The sequence below is a fragment of the Coregonus clupeaformis genome, chromosome 23 (assembly GCF_020615455.1).
Source record: "Coregonus clupeaformis isolate EN_2021a chromosome 23, ASM2061545v1, whole genome shotgun sequence".
NCBI classification, from domain to species: domain Eukaryota; kingdom Metazoa; phylum Chordata; class Actinopteri; order Salmoniformes; family Salmonidae; genus Coregonus; species Coregonus clupeaformis.
The window spans coordinates 28,071,942-28,093,108 of NC_059214.1; the positions used below are offsets into that span (position 1 = coordinate 28,071,942).

General features: G+C 41.1%; 1 protein-coding gene across 1 annotated transcript in view; it reads left to right on the forward strand.

The window, feature by feature from the left end:
- Positions 1-7,785: 7,785 nt before the first annotated feature.
- neb (nebulin) overlaps positions 7,786-21,167 on the forward strand; it is an 86,040-nt gene continuing 72,658 nt past the window's right edge. Inside the window, exons 1-18 of the mRNA XM_041844760.2 lie at positions 7,786-7,857; positions 8,554-8,664; positions 9,064-9,152; positions 13,735-13,845; positions 14,066-14,173; positions 14,316-14,525; positions 15,122-15,226; positions 16,107-16,211; positions 16,880-16,984; positions 17,094-17,201; positions 17,798-17,914; positions 18,603-18,704; positions 19,112-19,219; positions 19,410-19,514; positions 19,671-19,769; positions 20,379-20,483; positions 20,692-20,799; positions 20,928-21,041. Of these exons, the coding sequence (XP_041700694.2) occupies positions 9,090-9,152; positions 13,735-13,845; positions 14,066-14,173; positions 14,316-14,525; positions 15,122-15,226; positions 16,107-16,211; positions 16,880-16,984; positions 17,094-17,201; positions 17,798-17,914; positions 18,603-18,704; positions 19,112-19,219; positions 19,410-19,514; positions 19,671-19,769; positions 20,379-20,483; positions 20,692-20,799; positions 20,928-21,041 (1,773 nt within the window). The 5' untranslated portion in view covers positions 7,786-7,857; positions 8,554-8,664; positions 9,064-9,089. The remainder of the gene's footprint in view (positions 7,858-8,553; positions 8,665-9,063; positions 9,153-13,734; positions 13,846-14,065; positions 14,174-14,315; positions 14,526-15,121; positions 15,227-16,106; positions 16,212-16,879; positions 16,985-17,093; positions 17,202-17,797; positions 17,915-18,602; positions 18,705-19,111; positions 19,220-19,409; positions 19,515-19,670; positions 19,770-20,378; positions 20,484-20,691; positions 20,800-20,927; positions 21,042-21,167) is intronic.

Consider the following 21,167-nt stretch of genomic DNA (forward strand, 5'->3'; position numbering starts at 1 on the left):
TGACTGACGGACAGGCGGGAGCAGTGAGGGAGTGACACCAGACAGCCCATGTAGAAGTCTGTGGGACAGCCAGAGACAGAGTGAGGAGAGAGTAGACCAAAGTCAAGTATCCTTTATTATCCCAAGCTTGGGAAATCACTTGCCTAGTTTCACACAGAAAGGGTGAGCAGTCAGTCAGTCAGGCAGGGTTGAGATGAGCATCTCCAGCACCCCCATAGTGCTGTTGTACATGGTGAGGTGGACCTAAGTACTGGTCCAGGTTATGTCCTTTCGTAATGGTTCAGATTTCAATATTTCTATAGATATTTGCGTACCGTAGTATGGGTGTACAGGAGCCTAAGTACTTTATTACCCTTTATTTACACACTTTCAGTTTTACAATGAGATTACAGTTTTAGTTGGTATAGCCGGACAGATTTATTTATTTCAGAACTGACATATGTTTGTCAGTCATTAGTCATCAGATGTGAATAAAATGACTAATAGTAAGCAAATAATAATGACAGTAAGCAAATAACCTACGAGTATAAGTAACGTCTGTTGCCTCCATGGTTGCCTTGGATGAGTCAGTAGTATAACACTATTCCATTGGTCACCTGTCCAGAGTGGAGGAGATGGCCTGTCTTCAACAAGGATGTCTGTCATTGGTTGTGAGTGTGTCAAACACCATAAACATAAGAATGATGTGATCTGAAAGGTGAGTACCAAATCCCAGCAATGGTGTTCTCATGTGTGATGCTCAAGTGTCACATGCTGCAAAATAGTTTTTTATCTCAATGAGAAAAATTTGAATAAATTAAGGATAAATGAAAAATGCACACATGTTCACCCCACATACATTATAAAGATAGCAAAATAAAAACATGCCATCATCACTTGCAGTACTCAGCATGCAGTATAAAAACAAGACCTCAGTCAGAAAGCATTCAAACCATAGTCATAGTTCAAACTTTATGGGCTACATGACTCCTAAATGTCAGTTACCCTTACCCATTAGAACATACAGACTGTCTGGGCTGTGATCAGGGTGTCCAGACTCAAGTGGGATGGTATTGGTAAACAACCCAGGATCCTTTGCACAGTCATGCCATGATGACCTATGACACCACCATCGCCACATCTATCCTCTTACCTCAGTGTTGATGGGGACAATTGTTTTCCAAGGAGTTAGCGGTTGGATTATTGAGAGCGCAGTACCATTGGCATAATGCTGAAGCTATCAATGTGCAGCTGCTACTGTCCTCTATGTCCACCACGTAATTTTTTCCAGTGACTAAGCGGCATCATTTGGCTTCTCCCCTGGTGTCCCTCCTGGGTAGTTGTCACCTCGCTACTGTCTGCTAGAATCATATCTATAGCCCCCTCCAAATCCCCAAACAAAACAGCAAAATAAACCATTATATTCTATCCCCAACCCTCATACATTCACAAACCATAAAGAGTTAAAGAGCTGGGTTGTTTTTTCAATATACATTTAACCTTGGCCCATAGTGAAGATACTGTAAACACTTTCCTACTTCACTGAAACACTGGCTGTGTGCACTGACTTAGTCTGTCCCCAATGCAGATAAATTACAACATTATAGACAGATTCAACATGTTGAGGTATTGAGCTTTCTCAATTAAGACGTGCCTCCATATTAGCCCTATTTCTCCATGAAGGCCAATTTATCTGTCGTTCTGTTTTCATAGACTTGACAAACTGCAGCGATGTTGCTAACGAGGGCTAGACATCATTGATCCAGTGTATCACAGACCAGAGTGCTGAGACTACTGCTTTCGGACGAGAGAGAGAGCGAGAGATGTGGTGTGAGGTGAAAAGAAACTCAGCTGTGCCTGTTAATCAAAGCCCTGTGACTCCCTTCTCCTGTGGGGGATGTCACATACCTCAGCCAGAGTCGCAGGCAGAGCCATAGGATGAAAAGAGGGGTAACAGAAAGTTAGATGTATGCTACTGAGGTAATAATACATGTACAACACTTTTTCTATGAACTTATATAGTCGCCCATACCAACTTGGGTAAAGGGATATTTTGTATTTTCTCAGGGAAAGCTGTAACATCACCCCTCCCCCCACTGAACATGTACTTCCACTGTAGCTGAAAATAGTCCACTGTTGTATTTTTAATTTACATTGAGGTCCATAATTATTGGCACCCATGATAAAGATGAGCAAAAAAGACTATAAAATATATAATACAAATACTGAGCTATATTGTCTGCTCAAAAACATTTGGAAATGTTATTATTTTATACTAATACAATTGCTCAGAGAAAGAGATTTTGTTTAACAAGTAATAAATAAATAAAATATTGGCACCCCTGTTTTCAGTACTCCAGCACTCTACCGAGGATAACGACACTGAGCCTTTCTCTAAAATGTTTTTTGAGATTGGAGAACACGTTGGGAGAGATCTTAGACCAATCCTCCATACAGACTCTTTCCAAATCCTTGATATCCTTCATCTGCCTTCTTCAATTCAAACCACAGGTTTTCTATGGGGTTCAAGTCCGTAGACTTGATTTAGTGGTCAATTAACCATTTCTTTGTGGATTTTGTTGTGTGCTTGGGGTTATTGTCTTGCTGGAAGATCCACTTGCGGCCAAATTTCAGCCTCCTGGCCGAGGCAACCAGGTTTTTGGCTGAAGTGTCCTGGTTCTTGGTAAAGTTCATGATGCCATTGACCTTAACAAGGGCCCCAGGACCAGTGGAAGCAAAATAGCCCCATAACATCAAAGATGCACCACCATATTTTACAGCAAGTGTGAGGTACGCTTCTGCTTATGCTTCCGTTTTTTGTGTGGCCAAAAAGCCCTATTTTTATGTAATCTGACCATAGCACTGCCTGGAGTTTGATAAATGGCATTGGCACTTGGATTGAAACCGTTTCTATGGTCAGATGACATGAAAATAGAGCTCTATTGCCACGCACACCAGTGGTTGGTTTAACTAGGATACCACACCTGGGATAATTATAGTTTTAACTATGCTTTGTGTAAAGTTACTATTTTGGGGGTAGTTACTTTGGAGGTGACTACAGCTATTTGAATATAAATCCCCCAAAATGATAACTTTTTTTAAACCATTTGAATTCAGATCTCAGGAAGTAATTACTTTTTTTAAAACTATTTGAATACAGATCTGAGAAAGCAACTGCTTAAAAAAATATTTGAATACAGATCTCATGAAGTGATTTCTTTTCAATAACTATTAGATTGGCTGCCTTCAACTAATGGCAGGGTTGTATCTGGAACTGCATGTTGAAGATAGAAATAGAATGAATAGAACACAATCTCCTATACTATTTAAATCTATCTGACAGTCATATTTGATCTACACAATACATTTCTATCTGAACATTCTGTAAATGTCCATTCTCCTGAATGTCCATTGCCTCAGGTGTACATAATCATAATCAGGTGTACAAAACCAGTGATATTTTGTACATATACTGTATGTATAGATAGTATGGACAGTATATGAATAGAACATGTGTGTACAGCAGTCCCAGCTTTGATGCACCTGTACTGTCTCCGCCTTCTAGATGGTATCGGGGTGAACAGGCCGTGGCTCGGGCGGTTGAGGTCCTTGATGATGATCTTCTTGGCCTTCCTGTGACACCGGGTGCTGTAGAACTTGATGTAAAGTGTTACCTTATGTACAGTACATTTGGAAAGTATTCAGACCCCTTCACTTTTTCCACATTTTGTTACTTTACAGCCTTATTCTAAAATGGATTAAATAAATAAAAATCCTCACCAATCTACACACAATACCCCATAATAAAAACAGAAATACCTTATTTATAGAAGTATTACATAAGGTTAGAGCGTTGGGCCAGTAACCAAAAGGTCAACTCCCCGCACCGATAAGGTGCAAAATCTGTCAATGTGCCCTTGTGCAAGGCACTTAACCCTAACTGCTACAGGGTTGCTGTTGATCATGTCTGACCCTGGCCATAACTCTCAGGGGGAGTTGGGATATGCAAAAAAACACATTTCCATTTCACACGTATATAATACACACTTGTACATGTGTGAAACAGGACAAAAATATATGTACCCACCAAATTATTATAAAGTGTCTTGGACTGTACAAGTGAAACCAGATACAGTGGGGAAAAAAAGTATTTAGTCAGCCACCAATGTGCAAGTTCTCCCACTTAAAAAGATGAGAGAGGCCTGTAATTTTCATCATAGGTACACGTCAACTATGACAGACAAATTGAGGAAAGAAAATCCAGAAAATCACATTGCAGGATTTTTAATGAATTTATTTGCAAATTATGGTGGAAAATAAGTATTTGGTCACCTACAAACAAGCAAGATTTCTGGCTCTCACAGACCTGTAACTTCTTCTTTAAGAGGCTCCTCTGTCCTCCACTCGTTACCTGTATTAATGGCACCTGTTTGAACTTGTTATCAGTATAAAAGACACCTGTCCACAACCTCAAACAGTCACACTCCAAACTCCACTATGGCCAAGACCAAAGAGCTGTCAAAGGACACCAGAAACAAAATTGTAGACCTGCACCAGGCTGGGAAGACTGAATCTGATTTTTTTTCTCCAGAAAATCACATTGTAGGATTTTTAATGAATTTATTTGCAAATTAAAAACAGCCCCAAAGCATGATGTTTCCACACCCATGCTTCACTGTAGGTATGGTGTTCTTTGGATGCAACTCAGCATTCTTTGTCCTCCAAACACGACGAGTTGAGTTTTACCAAAAAGTTCTATTTTGGTTTCATCTGACCATATGATATTCTCCCAATCCTCTTCTGGATCATCCAAATGCACTCTAGCAAACTTCAGACGGGCCTGGACATGTACTGGCTTAAGCAGGGGGACACGTCTGGCACTGCAGGATTTGAGTCCCTGGCGGCGTAGTGTGTCACTGATGGTAGGCTTTGTTACTTTGGTCCCAGCTCTCTGCAGGTCATTCACTAGGTCCCCCTGTGTGGTACTGGGATTTTTGCTCACCGTTCTTGTGATCATTTTGACACCACGGGGTGAGATCTTGCGTGGAGCCCCAGATCGAGGGAGATTATCAGTGGTCTTGTATGTCTTCCATTTCCTAATAATTGCTCCCACAGTTGATTTCTTAAAACCAAGCTGCTTACCTATTGCAGATTCAGTCTTCCCAGCCTGGTGCAGGTCTACAATTTTGTTTCTGGTGTCCTTTGACAGCTCTTTGGTCTTGGCCATAGTGGAGTTTGGAGTGTGACTGTTTGAGGTTGTGGACAGGTGTCTTTTATACTGATAACAAGTTCAAACAGGTGCCATTAATACAGATAACGAGTGGAGGACAGAGGAGCCTCTTAAAGAAGAAGTTACAGGTCTGTGAGAGCCAGAAATCTTGCTTGTTTGTAGGTGACCAAATACTTATTTTCCACCATAATTTGCAAATAAATTCATAAAAAATCCTACAATGTGATTTTCTGGATTTTTTTTCCTCAATTTGTCTGTCATAGTTGACGTGTACCTATGATGAAAATTACAGGCCTCTCTCATCTTTTTAAGTGGGAGAACTTGCACAATTGGTGGCTGACTAAATACTTTTTTCCCCCACTGTACCTAATAGGCATCCACCATATTGCTTTCACCTGTCCTGTGTTTTCAGATCAGTGCAGATGAATGAAAGGAGGGGAGAGACTAGGAGAGAGAGACCAGGAGAGGGAGACATGCAAGACTTCAGAGACACAACTTGAAGGGAGGGAAACTGCTGGGAAAATGGAGATGGTTTGACACTACAAACCATAACAGGGTAATGTCATAGCAGCTTGACTGGTGCCTGATCTAACCTTTAATTCACTGGCTGAGCTCAATCTAGAAGTATGGCATGAGTAACTTGTAATACATCTTCTGCAGCATACAGTCACATCGGGAGCTCAGTATCATACTGAGTTGCTATTTATTTATTTATGGTGCATATTTATTTATTAATGGTGGTGGGACAGCAGGTCAATGGTTTGATTCCCTTTCCTTCAAATCCAGTGGCCCATAATGGCTTTGACCCTGCTCCAGACACCACACAGGACTTCGATCAGAGAGTCTCCTGCATAGTCAGTCAGTACAGTCAGTACCCCCACCTGAACTACAGTACCAGTCTCTCCAGAGGCGGTATCAAGCATCTCAGGGTGCTAATCTAGGAGCAGCTCCCTCCTGTCCATGTAATCCTATTCATTATGATCAAAGAGGCAAAACGGATTCTAGGTCAGCACTCCTGCTCTGAGATGCTTGATACATACAACCCCAGACTCAGAGCCCATGTCCACTCAAGGAATCCCCGGCAACACACTGACATCACCCCCAAACCAGTCAACATTCGTGATCACCTCCCATCGCAGGTAGTTGGGTTTTCTCTTGTTTTCTTTCCCCTCTCTGCCCCTTCCTACCCCTTCCTGCTCTTTCTATGACATACACTGACCAGCTTTGATTTGATTAGATTTTTATTAGGATCTCTTTTAGTCCTCATTTGGACTAATCTTCCAAGAGTCCTTAAACATTCAAATACAATTTATAATACAATCACATTTTCACATATAACACACTGTTACAAACAACAGCCATATTGACCAGATAAATACTCTAACAGTCTGAAAAGATAGATTGGTTCCTTCATCTACCATTGTCCTGCACAACCTTCCAATTTATTATATTTAAATGGTTCTAAAGTATTGTTTGAATTTATATAATGAAAGGTGACTGGTTTGCTCAGATAAACTATTCAATTTCTTTATTGCTCTAAATCGAAATGTTATTTTGCCTGTTTTACTTTTCTGCCGGGATAACACATAGATGGTGGACAATCTATTCCTAGATTGACTGAATGTCTGTCTCTTACCAACAATACTGTTGTGAATGGAGTTTGGCCGTTTTAAATGGTATACATTGTGAAATAAAATAAGCATGTTTTTTTTCAATTATCTTGTTGATTGATGACCACCCAAGAGCATTGTGCATGACTACAACTGAAGAATCACATCTCCACCTTAAAACAATCCTTGCTGCTTTGTTGAATGCTATGATCCCATTTTGATGTCACTTGCTAAATCCACATGAATCAGTGTAGATGAAGGGGAGGAGAGAGGTTAAAGAAGGATTTTTAAGCCTTGAGACAATTGAGGCATTTTACGTTTTCGTCATGTTGCAGACATTCTTATCCAGCAGTGAGTGCATACAGTTCGTTATGGTCCCCCGTGAGAATCGTATCCACAACCCTGGCTTTGCAAGCTCTACCAACTGAGCCACATGGGACCACATGGATTGTGTATGTGTGCCATTCAGAGGGTGAATGGGCAAGACAAAAAATGTAACTGCCTTTGAACAGGATATGGTAGTAGGTGCCAGGCGCACTGTTTTTTGTCAAGAACTGCAACGCTGCTGGGTTTTTCACACTCAACAGTTTCCCATGTGTATCAAGAATGGTCCACCACCCGAAGGACATCCATCCAACTTGTCACAACTGTGGGAAGCATTGGAGTCAACATGGGCCAGTATCCCTGTGGAATGCTTTCGACACCTTGTAGAGTCCATGCGCCGATGAATTAAGGCTGTTCTGAGGGCAAAGAAGGGGGGGGGTGCAACTCAATATCAGGAAGGTTTTTTAAATGTTTGGTATACTTAGTGTATATTGCACTCAGATAAATTTACTGAACAGGTGCTATTTTCTGAAGGGATCACTTAGGTATATTTAGATTTTGAAACATGAGAGCGCCAGCCTCTGATTGGCTGTTTGGACCTCATGATAACCACGGTGCCGCTGCAGCTGTGAGCTGTCGCCCATCGTTTCTGTGGAGGGAAGTTGGGGAGGCTCTTTGGCGGCTTGGGAAACGATTAAACTCTAAAGTAAACTGGTAAGCTAAAAGAAACAATAAACTGAACATATTCCTTCCTTTCATCTTACCGCTCCAGCATTGCTTTCGTTTGGGACTTTTTTGTCTTCTGTACAGTTTTGTCTTCTGCTGCCTTTGGATTGCTTAGGGATAGTTAATGAAGGAATAATCCCAGTTAACGGGCTGTGTCCTCGTTAAAGGAGTCTCAGAGCAGTGGACCTCCAGAGACCAACAGGCCGCCAATGGGACACCTTTGAAAACACACCACGAGTTTGTTGCATTTTCCCCAACCTCTTCTGCTTCTGTTTTCAAGTCAATTTTGGTGGATAAAGTACTTTTGTGAATGGAGTGCTAAAAAAAGGTAGTTAGTACAGCTGTCCTAAATTTAACCTGCGGCCTCAGAAGGCATTGGAGCTCTGTTAGCTAAACAAAGCCCGCCAATCAAGCCGTGGTATTAACTTACATGACAAATAGTTGGAGTGCTATGCGGCCAGCTGTCCCAACCCTTCAGCCAGGAGACGAAAGACTGCTCTAGGGGGGTTTTAGGTGTCAAACTCTCATCAAAGCCTACCGGCCTGCAAAAGGCATTCCAGCACAACTTGGCCCGTGATCACACCTTTTAGCTGTACCTGAGATTTATCTTATCTAGTGTGGAATTGGAGTTTATCACAGTGAGAGTGACTGATAATTCTGTCACTTATTTTTTTACTTGTCTAGGCTTTAGGGCAAAACACAAAGTGGAATATCAGTTTTGGACCCTAGTGAACGGCAAGTCAGCAGCTTCCTTTACTGTAAGGTTGCTGGAAATACTACAGGAATCTTTCTCGGGTACGACATGTTGGACTGTTTGGCATTTCACCATCATTGTGTGTGCATGTTACATACTTTATGTGTGAACGACTTTGTTAGAAGGTTTTGTCCACATCCTGCCTTTGACTTTGGTGGTTTGGGTTCACCAGAGACTGCAAGGCAGGTTCTTAAAATATCTCTGTTAATGTTGGCCTTCAGCCTCTGGTAAAGACACATTGCTCTATGGAGGGCACTAGTACTGCTTTTTGCTTATAAAGAGGAAATGTATTATAACACAGAGTTTACGTTGATGTTGACTGTTATGTCCCAATTATGGCTACTAGATGATTGTCAATTGTGCTTGTAAAGTTTCAACCATATTTTACTGGGAGGTGCATCATTGAGAAATTAAATGCCTGAGGATGTTATGTGTTTTAGGTAGAAACCCCTAAAACTGCATCATCATGGATGAGAATGAAGAAATTGAGGAGGAGTTTGAGGAGGAAGAGGAGATTTTTGAGGAAGAGGTAAGTAAATATTATATTGCGAGATCAACACAACACACCATCGTTGTCTTAGGTACTCAGACTATTGCTGGTTTTGACAGTTGAATAATTTACACACATTCCAATCGGTTAGGCCTTGTGGGCCCTCCAAACTGGTTTTGGGGTCAATTCAAGGAAAATTGGAATAGGAGTCAGAATTTCAGTTTACTTCCTGAATTGACTGAATTGAAATGGAATTGGAACCCCAAACCCATTCCAAACCCACTACCAATGTTCTTAGGTCTGAGTTCTACGGCCCCAGTGGGCTTCCCTGGCCCTGGTACTGGTAGGTCTGCAGGTTAACTAGCTAGCTTTACTCAGTCCCTATGAATAGGCAACTTAGTTTTGATACCACCCCAGTCAGCAGTTCAGGAGTCCAGTTGTCTCTGAGCTGTGAGCAGGGTTAGATTCTGTTTCCGAAGAACACCCATCTTCCTATATGCTAGCTATAGACATGGCCCTGGCCAGCCCTGTACAGCCCAGAGAACTGTAAATCAGACCAGGGACCAGCCATTCAAATCAAAACCCCTGCCACTTTCCTCTTTTCTTTGACATTTTAAAGCCCAGTTATGAACATAAAAAGAAATCACACCCTTTTGTTTACAATGACCATCGCACTTAATCAGTGCAAAGTTCAAAATGGGAAAACTCCTTTAACTTGATAGTCGATAGAAGTAGTATAAGTACACTTTACCTGACCAACCACCTTATACTACTGACAACTATAGGAGCTGATGTAATAGGCCTAGTTATTACACAACAGACAGTGTGTTTATTTGTCTAAACTTTATGTTGTTGATAACTTATAGGGGAATCCGAATAATTTCTTCCTAATTGAGGATGTGGAAGGAACTTCTGATTTGTTATTGTTAAATATTCAAAACATTTAGAAAAATGGGTCAAAACCTCTAACTACAGTATTTGGAAAGTTATTGTTTGGTTCCCATATAACATATCAACTTTTTCAAAGAGATTTATCTATCTTTAATGCAAAAATGTAAATCCTTTGTAATGCAGAAAAAAAAGAATATCCTCAAAATCGAAACACTCTGATTTCACTACTACTTTCATCTACACTTTGGAGGACATTTTTAAAGAGATTACTTTGATCTTAATAGTAAGATGGCTTCTTTCATCTGATCTACAGGCTGGGGAGAAACGTACAGCTGTGCATGTTATAGGATATACAGTACTCTACATTGCAGATAATAACTGGGTGGATTGTACAGTCATTCAGGACAACAGTTTTTTAAGTGGTTATTGATATGGATTATACTGTACTAAGTATTTAATATTCAGCATTTAACGATTTGAACAAAAGTACTTTCTCGAGATAGTACATCGTTTTATGTTATGCTACTTTACCCTCTTAATGTTAATCAAGTTTAAGATCATTTCAACTTCCAATTTCACAGTATATTTTTCTCCCAGTAAGGGAAATATTGACTTTGAGCTCTGAGATGTGGCTGTTAAAACTCTTAGGACGGGACAGCACAGGACATACACATTTAGCAGTGGACATAGTGAGAAGTGCTGCCTGCTGTAAATCACCCGGAGGAAGCTCCAGCAGCCCGGCCGAGGGTCTGCTAACATCACTCATAGGATGTGCTTAGGAGGTTGATGCGTGTATAGAGAAACCAACAGGCAACTTGCAGCTAGCTAGAGGAGGAAGGCAGATCTAAGCTCTGTAGCAGCAGAATCTTAGCCTGATCCCAGATCTGTTTGTGATGTTTTGCCAACTCCTGACTAGAAGATTCTACCTGTTCTCTGTCCTCCATTGTTTATTGTCATTACTAAAACCTGTTGGGGAACAACAAGGCGGGTGGGGGGTAGTTCATGTACCTGTATGATTCTCCTCCTGACTTGTAGAGTCAGAAAACAGCCTCTTACAACTGTTGTTTAAAGTGTTTGCGATTTTTCCCCAGCTCTGGTCTCTCAGTGGTTCAATAGGCTGTTTGGCATATGAATCGCAGACCTATGTTGTGTCGTGACGATAATGATGATGATTCTGACCATTAGTTCAAGGGTTTTCTATACCGTTCCATCAGTAGGGTTAAACGTGTTCATGGGCTGTCCCCTATTAATGGTATGGCAATGAGTACCTTCCTGAGTTAGAGAACAATGTAGTCTCACTCTCAGGTCACTCACTGGTTATAATTTTGGCTTAGTTCAAGTTAGACACAGGCTATTCAGGGAACATGTGTGAGAATGTTTCTAGTTTAGTAGAGTATGTTGCTCCGATTTAAGCTAATAACAAGGAGATTTATTAGAATAATCACTAAGGATTAAAACAGTTTTAGCTGTCTTGTTGATATTTGGATTCATAGCGACTATTTACAACAAGGACAATGTACATGTAAATGGCATAACCAACAAGAATAGCCAGTGAGGTCATGTGAGGGTGTATATATTCCCAGGGATGGTTGGACAGAGGGTTCTGTCTGTCAGACCTGGGATCAAATACTAGAATCTTTCACATACTTTTAGCGTTTGCTTTAACCTGGAGTGACAGGTGGGCAGGGTTTGCCTTTTTGCAAATATTCTATTGTTTCCATTGTCCCAGACAAACTCACTCAGTCAAGACCACCTAAAGTATTTGAAATTATTGTAAGATGTATTTGAACCCATGTCTGGTCAGAGGGCTCTGCCAGATGTAGGCAGGCAACCAGCAGGCAGTCAGTCAGGCAGACAGAGCCGTCAGTCAGGCAGACAGAGCCGTCAGTCAGGCAGTCAGTCAGGCAGACAGAGCCGGCAGGTCAGTCAGGCAGTCATTCAGGCAGACAGAGCCGTCAGTCAGGCAGTCATTCAGGGCTATTATAGGCTCCTACTCCTCTTTCCCCCTGGAATAGAGGCTTCATTACACTCTTCAGTAATCACAGCATATTCCAGGATCCAAAAGGACACCTTCAAAGTCACTGGAGGGATCAGGGATATATGGAACCTTTTATTACTTTATAGTGAATGTAATTATTATATCATTATGCTAATTGCAGAATATTTGACTTAGCTACTACAACCAGATAATTGTGGTGACAGTGCAGATGAGTATTAAGTGAGTATAAGTATGAGTATTACTGTTTATCAATGTTGTTTACAGTATAACAATTATTGCACCAGAGAATTATTGCACCAGAGCTGGGGGGAAAACTCAATCCAATACATTTGTGATATGTCTTCCTTTTACTTGTAATGGTGATTTTGAAACCAGCGAGTTGTTCCTATATTTATAGTATTTTGAGGAGACGGTGACTTCGACCACCTCTCACCAGACCACAACTCAGGTGGGAGCAGAGGTAAAGCAACAGGTAGAAGACAACAGTGAAATAAACAGCACAAGCAGCTCATGATGCTTCGGTTGTGCTTGCATGTCATGGGGGTTATTCCATAGACGTAGGCCTAACGAAGGAGAGAAATTCTAGAAAGGATACTGTTTAAAAAAGCGATATGTGTGACCCCGTGGATTATTAAACAAACTACCTTGTTTAACAATTCACAATTTACTCAAGTCGAGGAAGACATTTTTTTTGCCATTCCAAAAGTGAGTTCCCAAACAAAAAGGCGATTGTTTGGGTAATTCACAAATCACGACTTCATGTAAAATGTTCTCAGTTAGCCACAAGGCTAGTGAGTGATTGATGAAATAGCCCTCATATAGGCAGATGTTGCTAAATGATGCATGCAGTCAATTGTGTCTTACTCACCCCTGCTTTTGTCCACTGGCTCATTCATGGCCAGTCTCTCCTTTCCTTCCCTTCAGTCTCCTTTCCTTTTCATTTCCTTCGTTCATTCCCTTTCCCTCAGTCCCTTTCATTTCCTTCATTCATTCCCTTTCCCTCAGTCCCTTTCCTTTCCTTCGTTCATTCCCTTTCTCTCAGTCCCTTTCATTTCCTTCATTCATTCCCTTTCCCTCAGTCCCTTTCCTTTCCTTCGTTCATTCCCTTTCCCTCAGTCCCTTTCCTTTCCTTCGTTGAGTCCCTTTCCCTCAGTCCCTTTCCTTTCCTTCGTTCAGTCCCTTTCCCTCAGTCCCTTTCTTTTCCTGTAGCCCTGATAATAAGTCTTATCCTCTGTCCCTACTAGACCTTAACCTAGCCAATACCATGTTATCTCCCATCCCATTACCTCCATGTAGAATGACATAGTTTTCTAATCATTCCATGTAATGCCTTGATGATAGAGTCAAATACCACAATTAGTAGCCTAAGGTAATATTTTTTTTTATCAGCCATTGCATTGAATTCTTGCAGGTAAGTGAACTTGGTTGCAGAGTAGCATGAACTAGCCTAAGTCATTGTTGCTTTCACATACATGTCCCTTTTGTAAGAGACTTAGGATAGTCAAAATGTAATTCACTTTTTTACCCGTTTATTTATATTACACTTAGTATAATATTACAATTCTGTCATTGTTATAGGAGCATTGATTCCGTCTTGTTTCTGGTTTCTCCGTATTGTCTCGCTAGCCTCTTTGTTGTAAGTGGATGTGTACCTCTGGTCTGGTTTCCTGTCATAAAGGACCAACAGCCATAGTTTGTCACATGACTAACAGCCTTACCACTGTTCCCCAGTCTGGTGTTCCTGTGAGAAGAGTCGTCAGGAAGAAGGCTAAGGTGGACACCTCCAAGTTCATGACTCCTTACCTGGCCCACAGCCAGAAGATGCTGGACTTGTTCTCCTACGTAAGCAAGCCCATTACAACCAGGTCATGTTCATTAGGGTACATCGTAGCAAAATGTTTTGAAAAGTCCAGGTAGTCCCTTTTCTGTTTCCGTCAGTATTCATCCGTATATTGCCTAATGAAGAGAACCCAGGTCAAATGGTTTTTTCACCCCCCCCCTTTGGTTCATGCTCACCAGAGTTTGATTATGATGTTATATTGTTCCGATGTGTCCCTAACAGAACAAGTACCGTCATGCCTATGACAAGGCTAAGGGGAAACCCTATGCCATCTCGGCTGACACCCCTGAGATGGTGAGGATCAAGAAGGCTCAGGAACAGCTGTCTGAGGTATGGAGGCCTCTGTTCTATTCTGTCAAGTTCTCTGATAGATATCATATATCACAGTCTCAGTCAATGTTGCAATGTCACTAATAATAATATAAAAATAAAACTTTGGTCAAATTGACACTTGACTCATTGACCCTACCAGGTGAAGTACCGGATGGAGGGCAATAAGGTCAGGTGTACCAGTTTGTACGATGGGGAGGCCAGAGAGATCGCCCATGTCAAGCATGTCTCGGAGCTGATCAGCAAGGTTCTGTACAGGGCGAAGTGGGATGAGACTAAGGACAGGTACTTGCTGCCCCCTGATGCCCCTGAGCTTGTCCTGGCTGTGAAGAACGCTGCAAACTATAGCAAGGTAACTTCATACTGAACAATACTCAGCCTTCACTGTAGTGGTGCTGTTACAACACTTGTCCCAGGCTGATTTATTGAGTTTGTCACGATCGTCATAATGAGCGGACCAAGGCGCAGCGTGATACGAGTACATACTTTTATTTTAGTACTTTCAAATACACAAAACAACAAAACGATACGTGAAGTCCTCGGTTATACAATACAAACCAACACGGAACAAGATCCCACGAATAACAAGTGCACAAAAGGCTGCCTAAGTATGGTTCCCAATCAGAGACAACAAGCAACAGCTGATTCTCGTTGCCTCTGATTGAGAACCACCCCGGCCAACATAGAAACACATAACCTAGAACAGAACATAGAAAACGAAACATAGACACTACACAAAGAAACTAACACCCTGGCTCAACATACACGAGTCCCCAGAGCCAGGGCGTGACAGAGTCGTATGAGGTTATAGTAATATTTTATATGTAGATTACTCAATTCACATTAATCTAGATTGATCTAAGTAATTCATTCTTACTCAAAACAGATAGATTGCTTTTCTATATTTGAGCCGATGCAGCTTCTCTTTTTGTTTTTCTGTGTGATCAGAAACTGTACACGGAGGCCTGGGATGAGGACAAGACCATGTGCTACCCTTACAGTGACTCGCCTGAGCTGCGCAGGGTGGCAAAGGCACAGGAGGTCCTCAGTGATGTGAGTACTGCAACTATCAAAACTATTCTGTTGTATTCTATTCTACACTTAACTACACGTTTACTTGTGATTACAGCAAGTTGATATCAGTGTTATTAGGTCAGTTTTATAGTACTGTTTTATAGTTACTGTAAGTTATATTCGAACAGCATTAATTTCTTACACTGAGTGATTGTTATAACCGTTTGTTCCATGATGTAAATGTTTTAAGTCATAAATATCCTTCTCAACAACACTATTCCTAGAATGCAGTGATTGCGTCAGTCAGTCAGCTGAACCACGTCCACGAGTGTGGTGGTTCACTTTGTGCAATTCATTGCTCACATCACATTACTTGGCAGTAAAACATCCTACATCAATCACACTTCATGAAAACACTGTTTACCTCCTTCATTTAAAAACTCTATTTTTGCTTCCTGAGCTTTTGGGTTTCTGCTGACTCAGATGTTCCATATGGAACCATTTCCTCTCAGCAACTATTTCTACATGTAGGATGCAATTAAAATGGTCACTGCTGTCGCTCTTTTATTGAAGTGAACTTCAGATTTCCGCTGATCCAATTTATTGGCTTATCCAATTAGATATCATCAAGCAGAACATTACCACATGTAGCTAACAGGCATGTGGCATAGTGGCATAGCTAACAGGCATGTGGCATAGTTGACCGTGTCAAAGGTCAACTATTGATTAAAGATACATCTCATCGTGGCCTGGGGTGTCTAGCGATCATTGCTGCTGCCTTCAGAGCAGATAAGCTGGTGTTAATTTGGGTTTGAATCTTCTAACACACTGTCCTCCTTACTTTCCTGTCTCTCTTCCGGATCTCTGTGTCTCTTCTGTTCCTCTCACCATTCTGTTCTGTTTCTCCCCTATGCTGCAGATCCTGTACAAGAAGGGTCATGCTGAACGCACAGCAAAGTACACCTCGCTGGCTGTCCCTAATGATATGGAGTTGGCCAAGAAAAATTTCGAACAGCGCAGTGACGTAAGTGGTGTGACACAAACACACAAAAACACACACACACACACACACACACACACACACACACACACACACACACACATACACACACACACTGATTGATCGACAATTGCTTCTCTGTCATTGCATCAAGCAATCACTCATCATCCTTGACAACGTTGTAATGTAGACATTTGAGAGAATCATTATCATAGCCCTCAGCTATCGAGTCCTGACGGAGAGGACAGGGTGGACCAGTGGGTGCTGTCAGTCACTGCCTGACATGTGTGAAGTCCCCAGCCCTGCTGTCCTTGTCCCTGGGAGACAGAGGGGGTATGACTGCCACCTGCTCCATGATATTATTGGAAGGCAGCAGCCCTATTCTGGCAGACAGACGTGGAGCAACGACAATAGCCTGAGATTATTTGAAATCCCCACCGCTCCCAACATGTTTTATACTCCCCCTGTAGTTGCAGAGGCCTCTACAATTCCAGCATCCATCTATAATGTTCATATTATTCTGTTTTGAATGACTTTTAAGGCAACACTTTGACAGATAATATTTGAAGTATTTCTTGATTGTGTCATGCCTCGATTTTGCAATCTTAGTTCAGTATCTATAGAAGCAAAGCTTTAGTTCTTCTTATTTTAAATGACCCAATGTCTGACTTTTCCTTGCTTTTCTCTTGCAGCTCAAGTATCATGAGGACTACAACAAGAACGTCAAGGGCCACTGGTGCGAGACGCCCTACATTGATGTGGCCGTTGCCAGGGTGGCTATGGACAACATCAGCAATGTAAGAGCCCACTATTGTATAGCATATAGTTATTGGCATAATTTACATTACAGTATGTGTTCATCAAATCATAACACGTCATATCTATATTTGTCTTTTCTCATTTTAGAAAAAGTACACGGCTGCGTATGAGGACATAAAAGACCAAATAAATTTTATGCAAACAGAGACGCCAGAATACAAACAGAACAAGAAGGCTGGTCACGCTGCCAGCTCGGTGAGTCTATGAGCCCTCAAAGAGAGGGACATGAAGGAGCACACACAACACACACAACACACACCAAACCAACCAGCTAACCAACCAGCTAACCAACCAGCTAACCAACCAACCAGCTGTCTACTGCTTCTCTCAGAGAGAAGAAGCAGGGAAAGTGGGTGCTGGCTGAGTATATTTTTATAGATCCATCTCATGCGGCAGTAAGCAGAGAGACACACGACACTGCTTTGACCTCCAGCTCTAAACAGAGCGTGAGTCAACACTGTGACTCTTTTGTCACGCAGACATCAAGATGTGCCCACACATGTTCTGTACCCAGAATCAGAACACTAGATAAAGAATAAATCACTGTCGTCAAACAGTAGTTTAAATACATTTAGGCTATACCGTAGGTGGTAACAAAACTGTAGCTTTTTGCCTATAAGCATTTTTCAATCAAATGTTTCAAAACACGGCTTCATCCACATACCAACGCAGACGGACATGTAAATCCAAAATGTGCAATGATGAGTAATTGTATTAACCTTGACATGAATCACTGTATCACAGCAAACCATATATATAATGTATTGACGGACCCATTCTTCTCTCCTCAGATCAAATACAAGAAGGACTATGAGAAGAGCAAAGCGGTGGCTGACTACAACGTTCTCCCAGCCTCCGACAACCCTCTGCTTAGGCAGCTGAGATACGCTGGCACCATCTTGAGTGACGTAAGTGTCTAAGTCGGGGAGACTGAACCATTGGTCCGAACAGGTGTCATACTCAAATAGACAAAAGTTACAGGAAGCTAAACAATCACATCTCTTCTATGAGAGGCAGTCATTAGTTACAGAAAATCATTCAGTATCCCATCCCATGTTCTGGCAGACAACAACAGTTATCTTTCATCTCCGTTCTCAAAAGTCACTACTCGTGTTTCAAATGAACTTGTATAGTGTTTACTTGTACACTTTTAGCTAGACAGTTGGCAGTATGCTAGTTCGACAGTTTGCTATTTGGCTGCTAACAGGGTATACGTTTTCACAGCAGATTCTTGCTAGTTAAATCATGACAGTGAGTAAGGGTGCACCCCCCTCTTACTGAATTATTAAATGAGTGGTGATAATCAAGACATTCAAGAGCCACTTATTCTGTAGTTAACCCACTGAAGGTGTAACATGACCCCAAGCACTACTTTGATGAGTCTAGTTAGTTACTAGTCACTCACTGTCCATTTGTTAATAATTAGTGTAGCCATTCACAGAGCCTTATATTTGGAAATAATGGTTTTACTCATTTTGCCGAATTTCATAAATTGAAAGCCAAATACTAACTTTGATATGAATTTGAGGCATATAACTACTTTTGTTTGCCATTGTTTTCTGCTCAACATTTCTCCTCTGATCACTCCCTTTGCAGAAAGTGTACAAGGCCAGCTATGAGAAATCCAGGGGGTCCAGTATCAACTACTGTGACACGCCCAAATTCAAGATGGACTCTGTTGTACAGAAGTTCAGTGACGTGAGTATTCCTTTCATTGTCTTCACTGATGAGGTTAATGATGTTCATGTTTTTTTTATTGTTCAACAAATCATTGTACAGTACATTTTACATTTACATTTCACATTTTAGTCATTGAGCAGACACTCTTATGCAGAGCGACTTACAGTTACTGCATTCATCTTAAGATAGCTAGGTGAGACAACCACATATCACAGTCATAGTAAGTACATTTCTTCTCAATAAAGTAGCGATCAGCAAAGTCAGAGCTAGTAAGAAAAGACAAGTGTGCGTGTTAGTTCAAGAAAGACATTACGAATGGCAGCAACAACCCGACTGATCATTTAAATTGGATCTCCTTTATTGTATGTAAGAGGCAAATGGATCTTACATGGATTCATCTTTACTCCCTCTATCTCCCCTCACAGGTGCATTATAAAGACAAGTATAAGAACGAGGTGAAGGGACGCTATATTGGCAGCTATGAGGATATCTACATGCTTCACTGCAAGAAAATGGAGGAGATCAAGAGCGAAGTAATTAATGTTGCATTGTTTTTGTTTTGTTCTCTCCTCTAATGCATTGTTAAGAGTAAGACATTGATTGTCTCTCAAATGGCACCTTACTCCCTATATAGATTACTACTTTTATCCAGGGCCCACTGTACGACAGGCAAGTTCACTCTCAATGATTAGAAAGGAATCATCTGTTCTTCTGTCTTTTCAGCAAAATTACAAAGCGGATTATGAGGATATCAAGACGAGATGTTTCTATCCCCAAACCATGACGGCAGAATACGAAGCTCATAAGAAAGTTGCACAGTGTCAAGATGTAAGTATGCCTCTTGAAGAAATATTGCAAATTACAACCAGTCAGTTGCACTATGATTAGCATGGATAAGGCCTTTCATTGAAAATTAGATTGACATAATTCTTTGTCTTTTTTATTCTTGATATTGATATGTATAATTTACATCTTTTTTTGCAGAAAGTTTACCGGCAACATCCGGACACAGTGAAATTTACGCAAGTGACAGACTCGCCTGTTCAAGTGCAATCCGCCATCAACGCCAAACAGCTGAGTGATGTATGTATTCAACCTTTACGACAGACCTTATACGAGTGTTAAGTTCAATATTAAATAGTTACAGTATGAAATTACAATTAGGTCTGTCTGTCTCCCTTGAAAAATAGGTATTTTGACCTCAATGGAACAACCTGCTAAAAAATATATGATATAGAATTTTGTTAGAATTTTGGAACAAATACCAAAAAAGAGACCTCAAGGTTGAGCCGTTGCCATGACACTAAAGGTTCTTGATGTCTGTTGCCTGAAAATGTGCTCATTCATCCACTTAGCACATAGCTCAGCTGTCTTCCTGCGGACGCCATGGAAACCAGAGAGAGCTATCTCTCTCTCTCTCTCTGTAGTATTAATAGCAACATGCGTTCAGTTTGCTGAAAATAACCCCTAGTCTCAGATGAGAGGAGGGGGGCTGACAGTTATGAGAGACAACTCTGAAAAGGAGAGGCTTCACACTCCTCAGAGATGGGCAGCACTGCCCTCTAGTGGTATGGAATGATCTGTGTAGTATTCATATTCTATAGCTCTCCTCTGCTGTACATAGTGCCAACCGTACACGTTCATGTACCTGACTGTACTGTATTTTCATGTGGTTCTTCCTGTCTTTTCCAGCTTAACTACCACGCAGCGTATGAGTTGGATAAGTTTAAGTGTGCCCTGCCCCCAGATTACCCCTTCTTCATCCAGTCCAGAGTTAATGCATTTAACCTTAGTGATGTAAGTCAAATTCTGTTGATGATACTGTAGGTAATGTTTTTATAATTTATAATTTCATTTGTTATAATATGATTTGAAAATAATGTGCTTGTATTGACATAATTTCACAATCATTGTATTTGGTTATTGTTGACCCTCAATGGATAAACCCTCTGGTTTTTTACTTGCATGATACTGATATCCTAAATGTATTTTTAACTCTGCGCAGAATTGTTACAAGTATGATTGGGAGAAAGTAAAAGCCAAGCAGTTCGAGGTCAAGGGTGATGCTATCTCGATCCTTGCAGCCCGTGCCCACACAAACATAGCCAGTGATGTGAGTATGCACTGAAATAAACATCTACACTTCCATGTAAATGATTATTCATATTGATAATGCTGACTATTTCCTTTGGTGTACTGTGTAGTATAGGCATTCACCTAACTTTTGCTCTTTGCCCTCAGGTCAAATACAAGAAGGATTTTGAAAAGAACAAGGGAAAGATGGTGGGAGCCCTCAGTATCCGTGACGACCCCAAGATGCTGCACTCCATACATGTGGCCAAAATACAGAGTGATGTAAGTCATTTTCCTGCCAGGGAATACAGATTAGACTACAAATTAGCCGGCAAGCTTAATCTGGCACATTTGAAATGTTGGTTGATGTGTATTGTCTTTGACAAACCTTGTTTTAGTATGAAACAG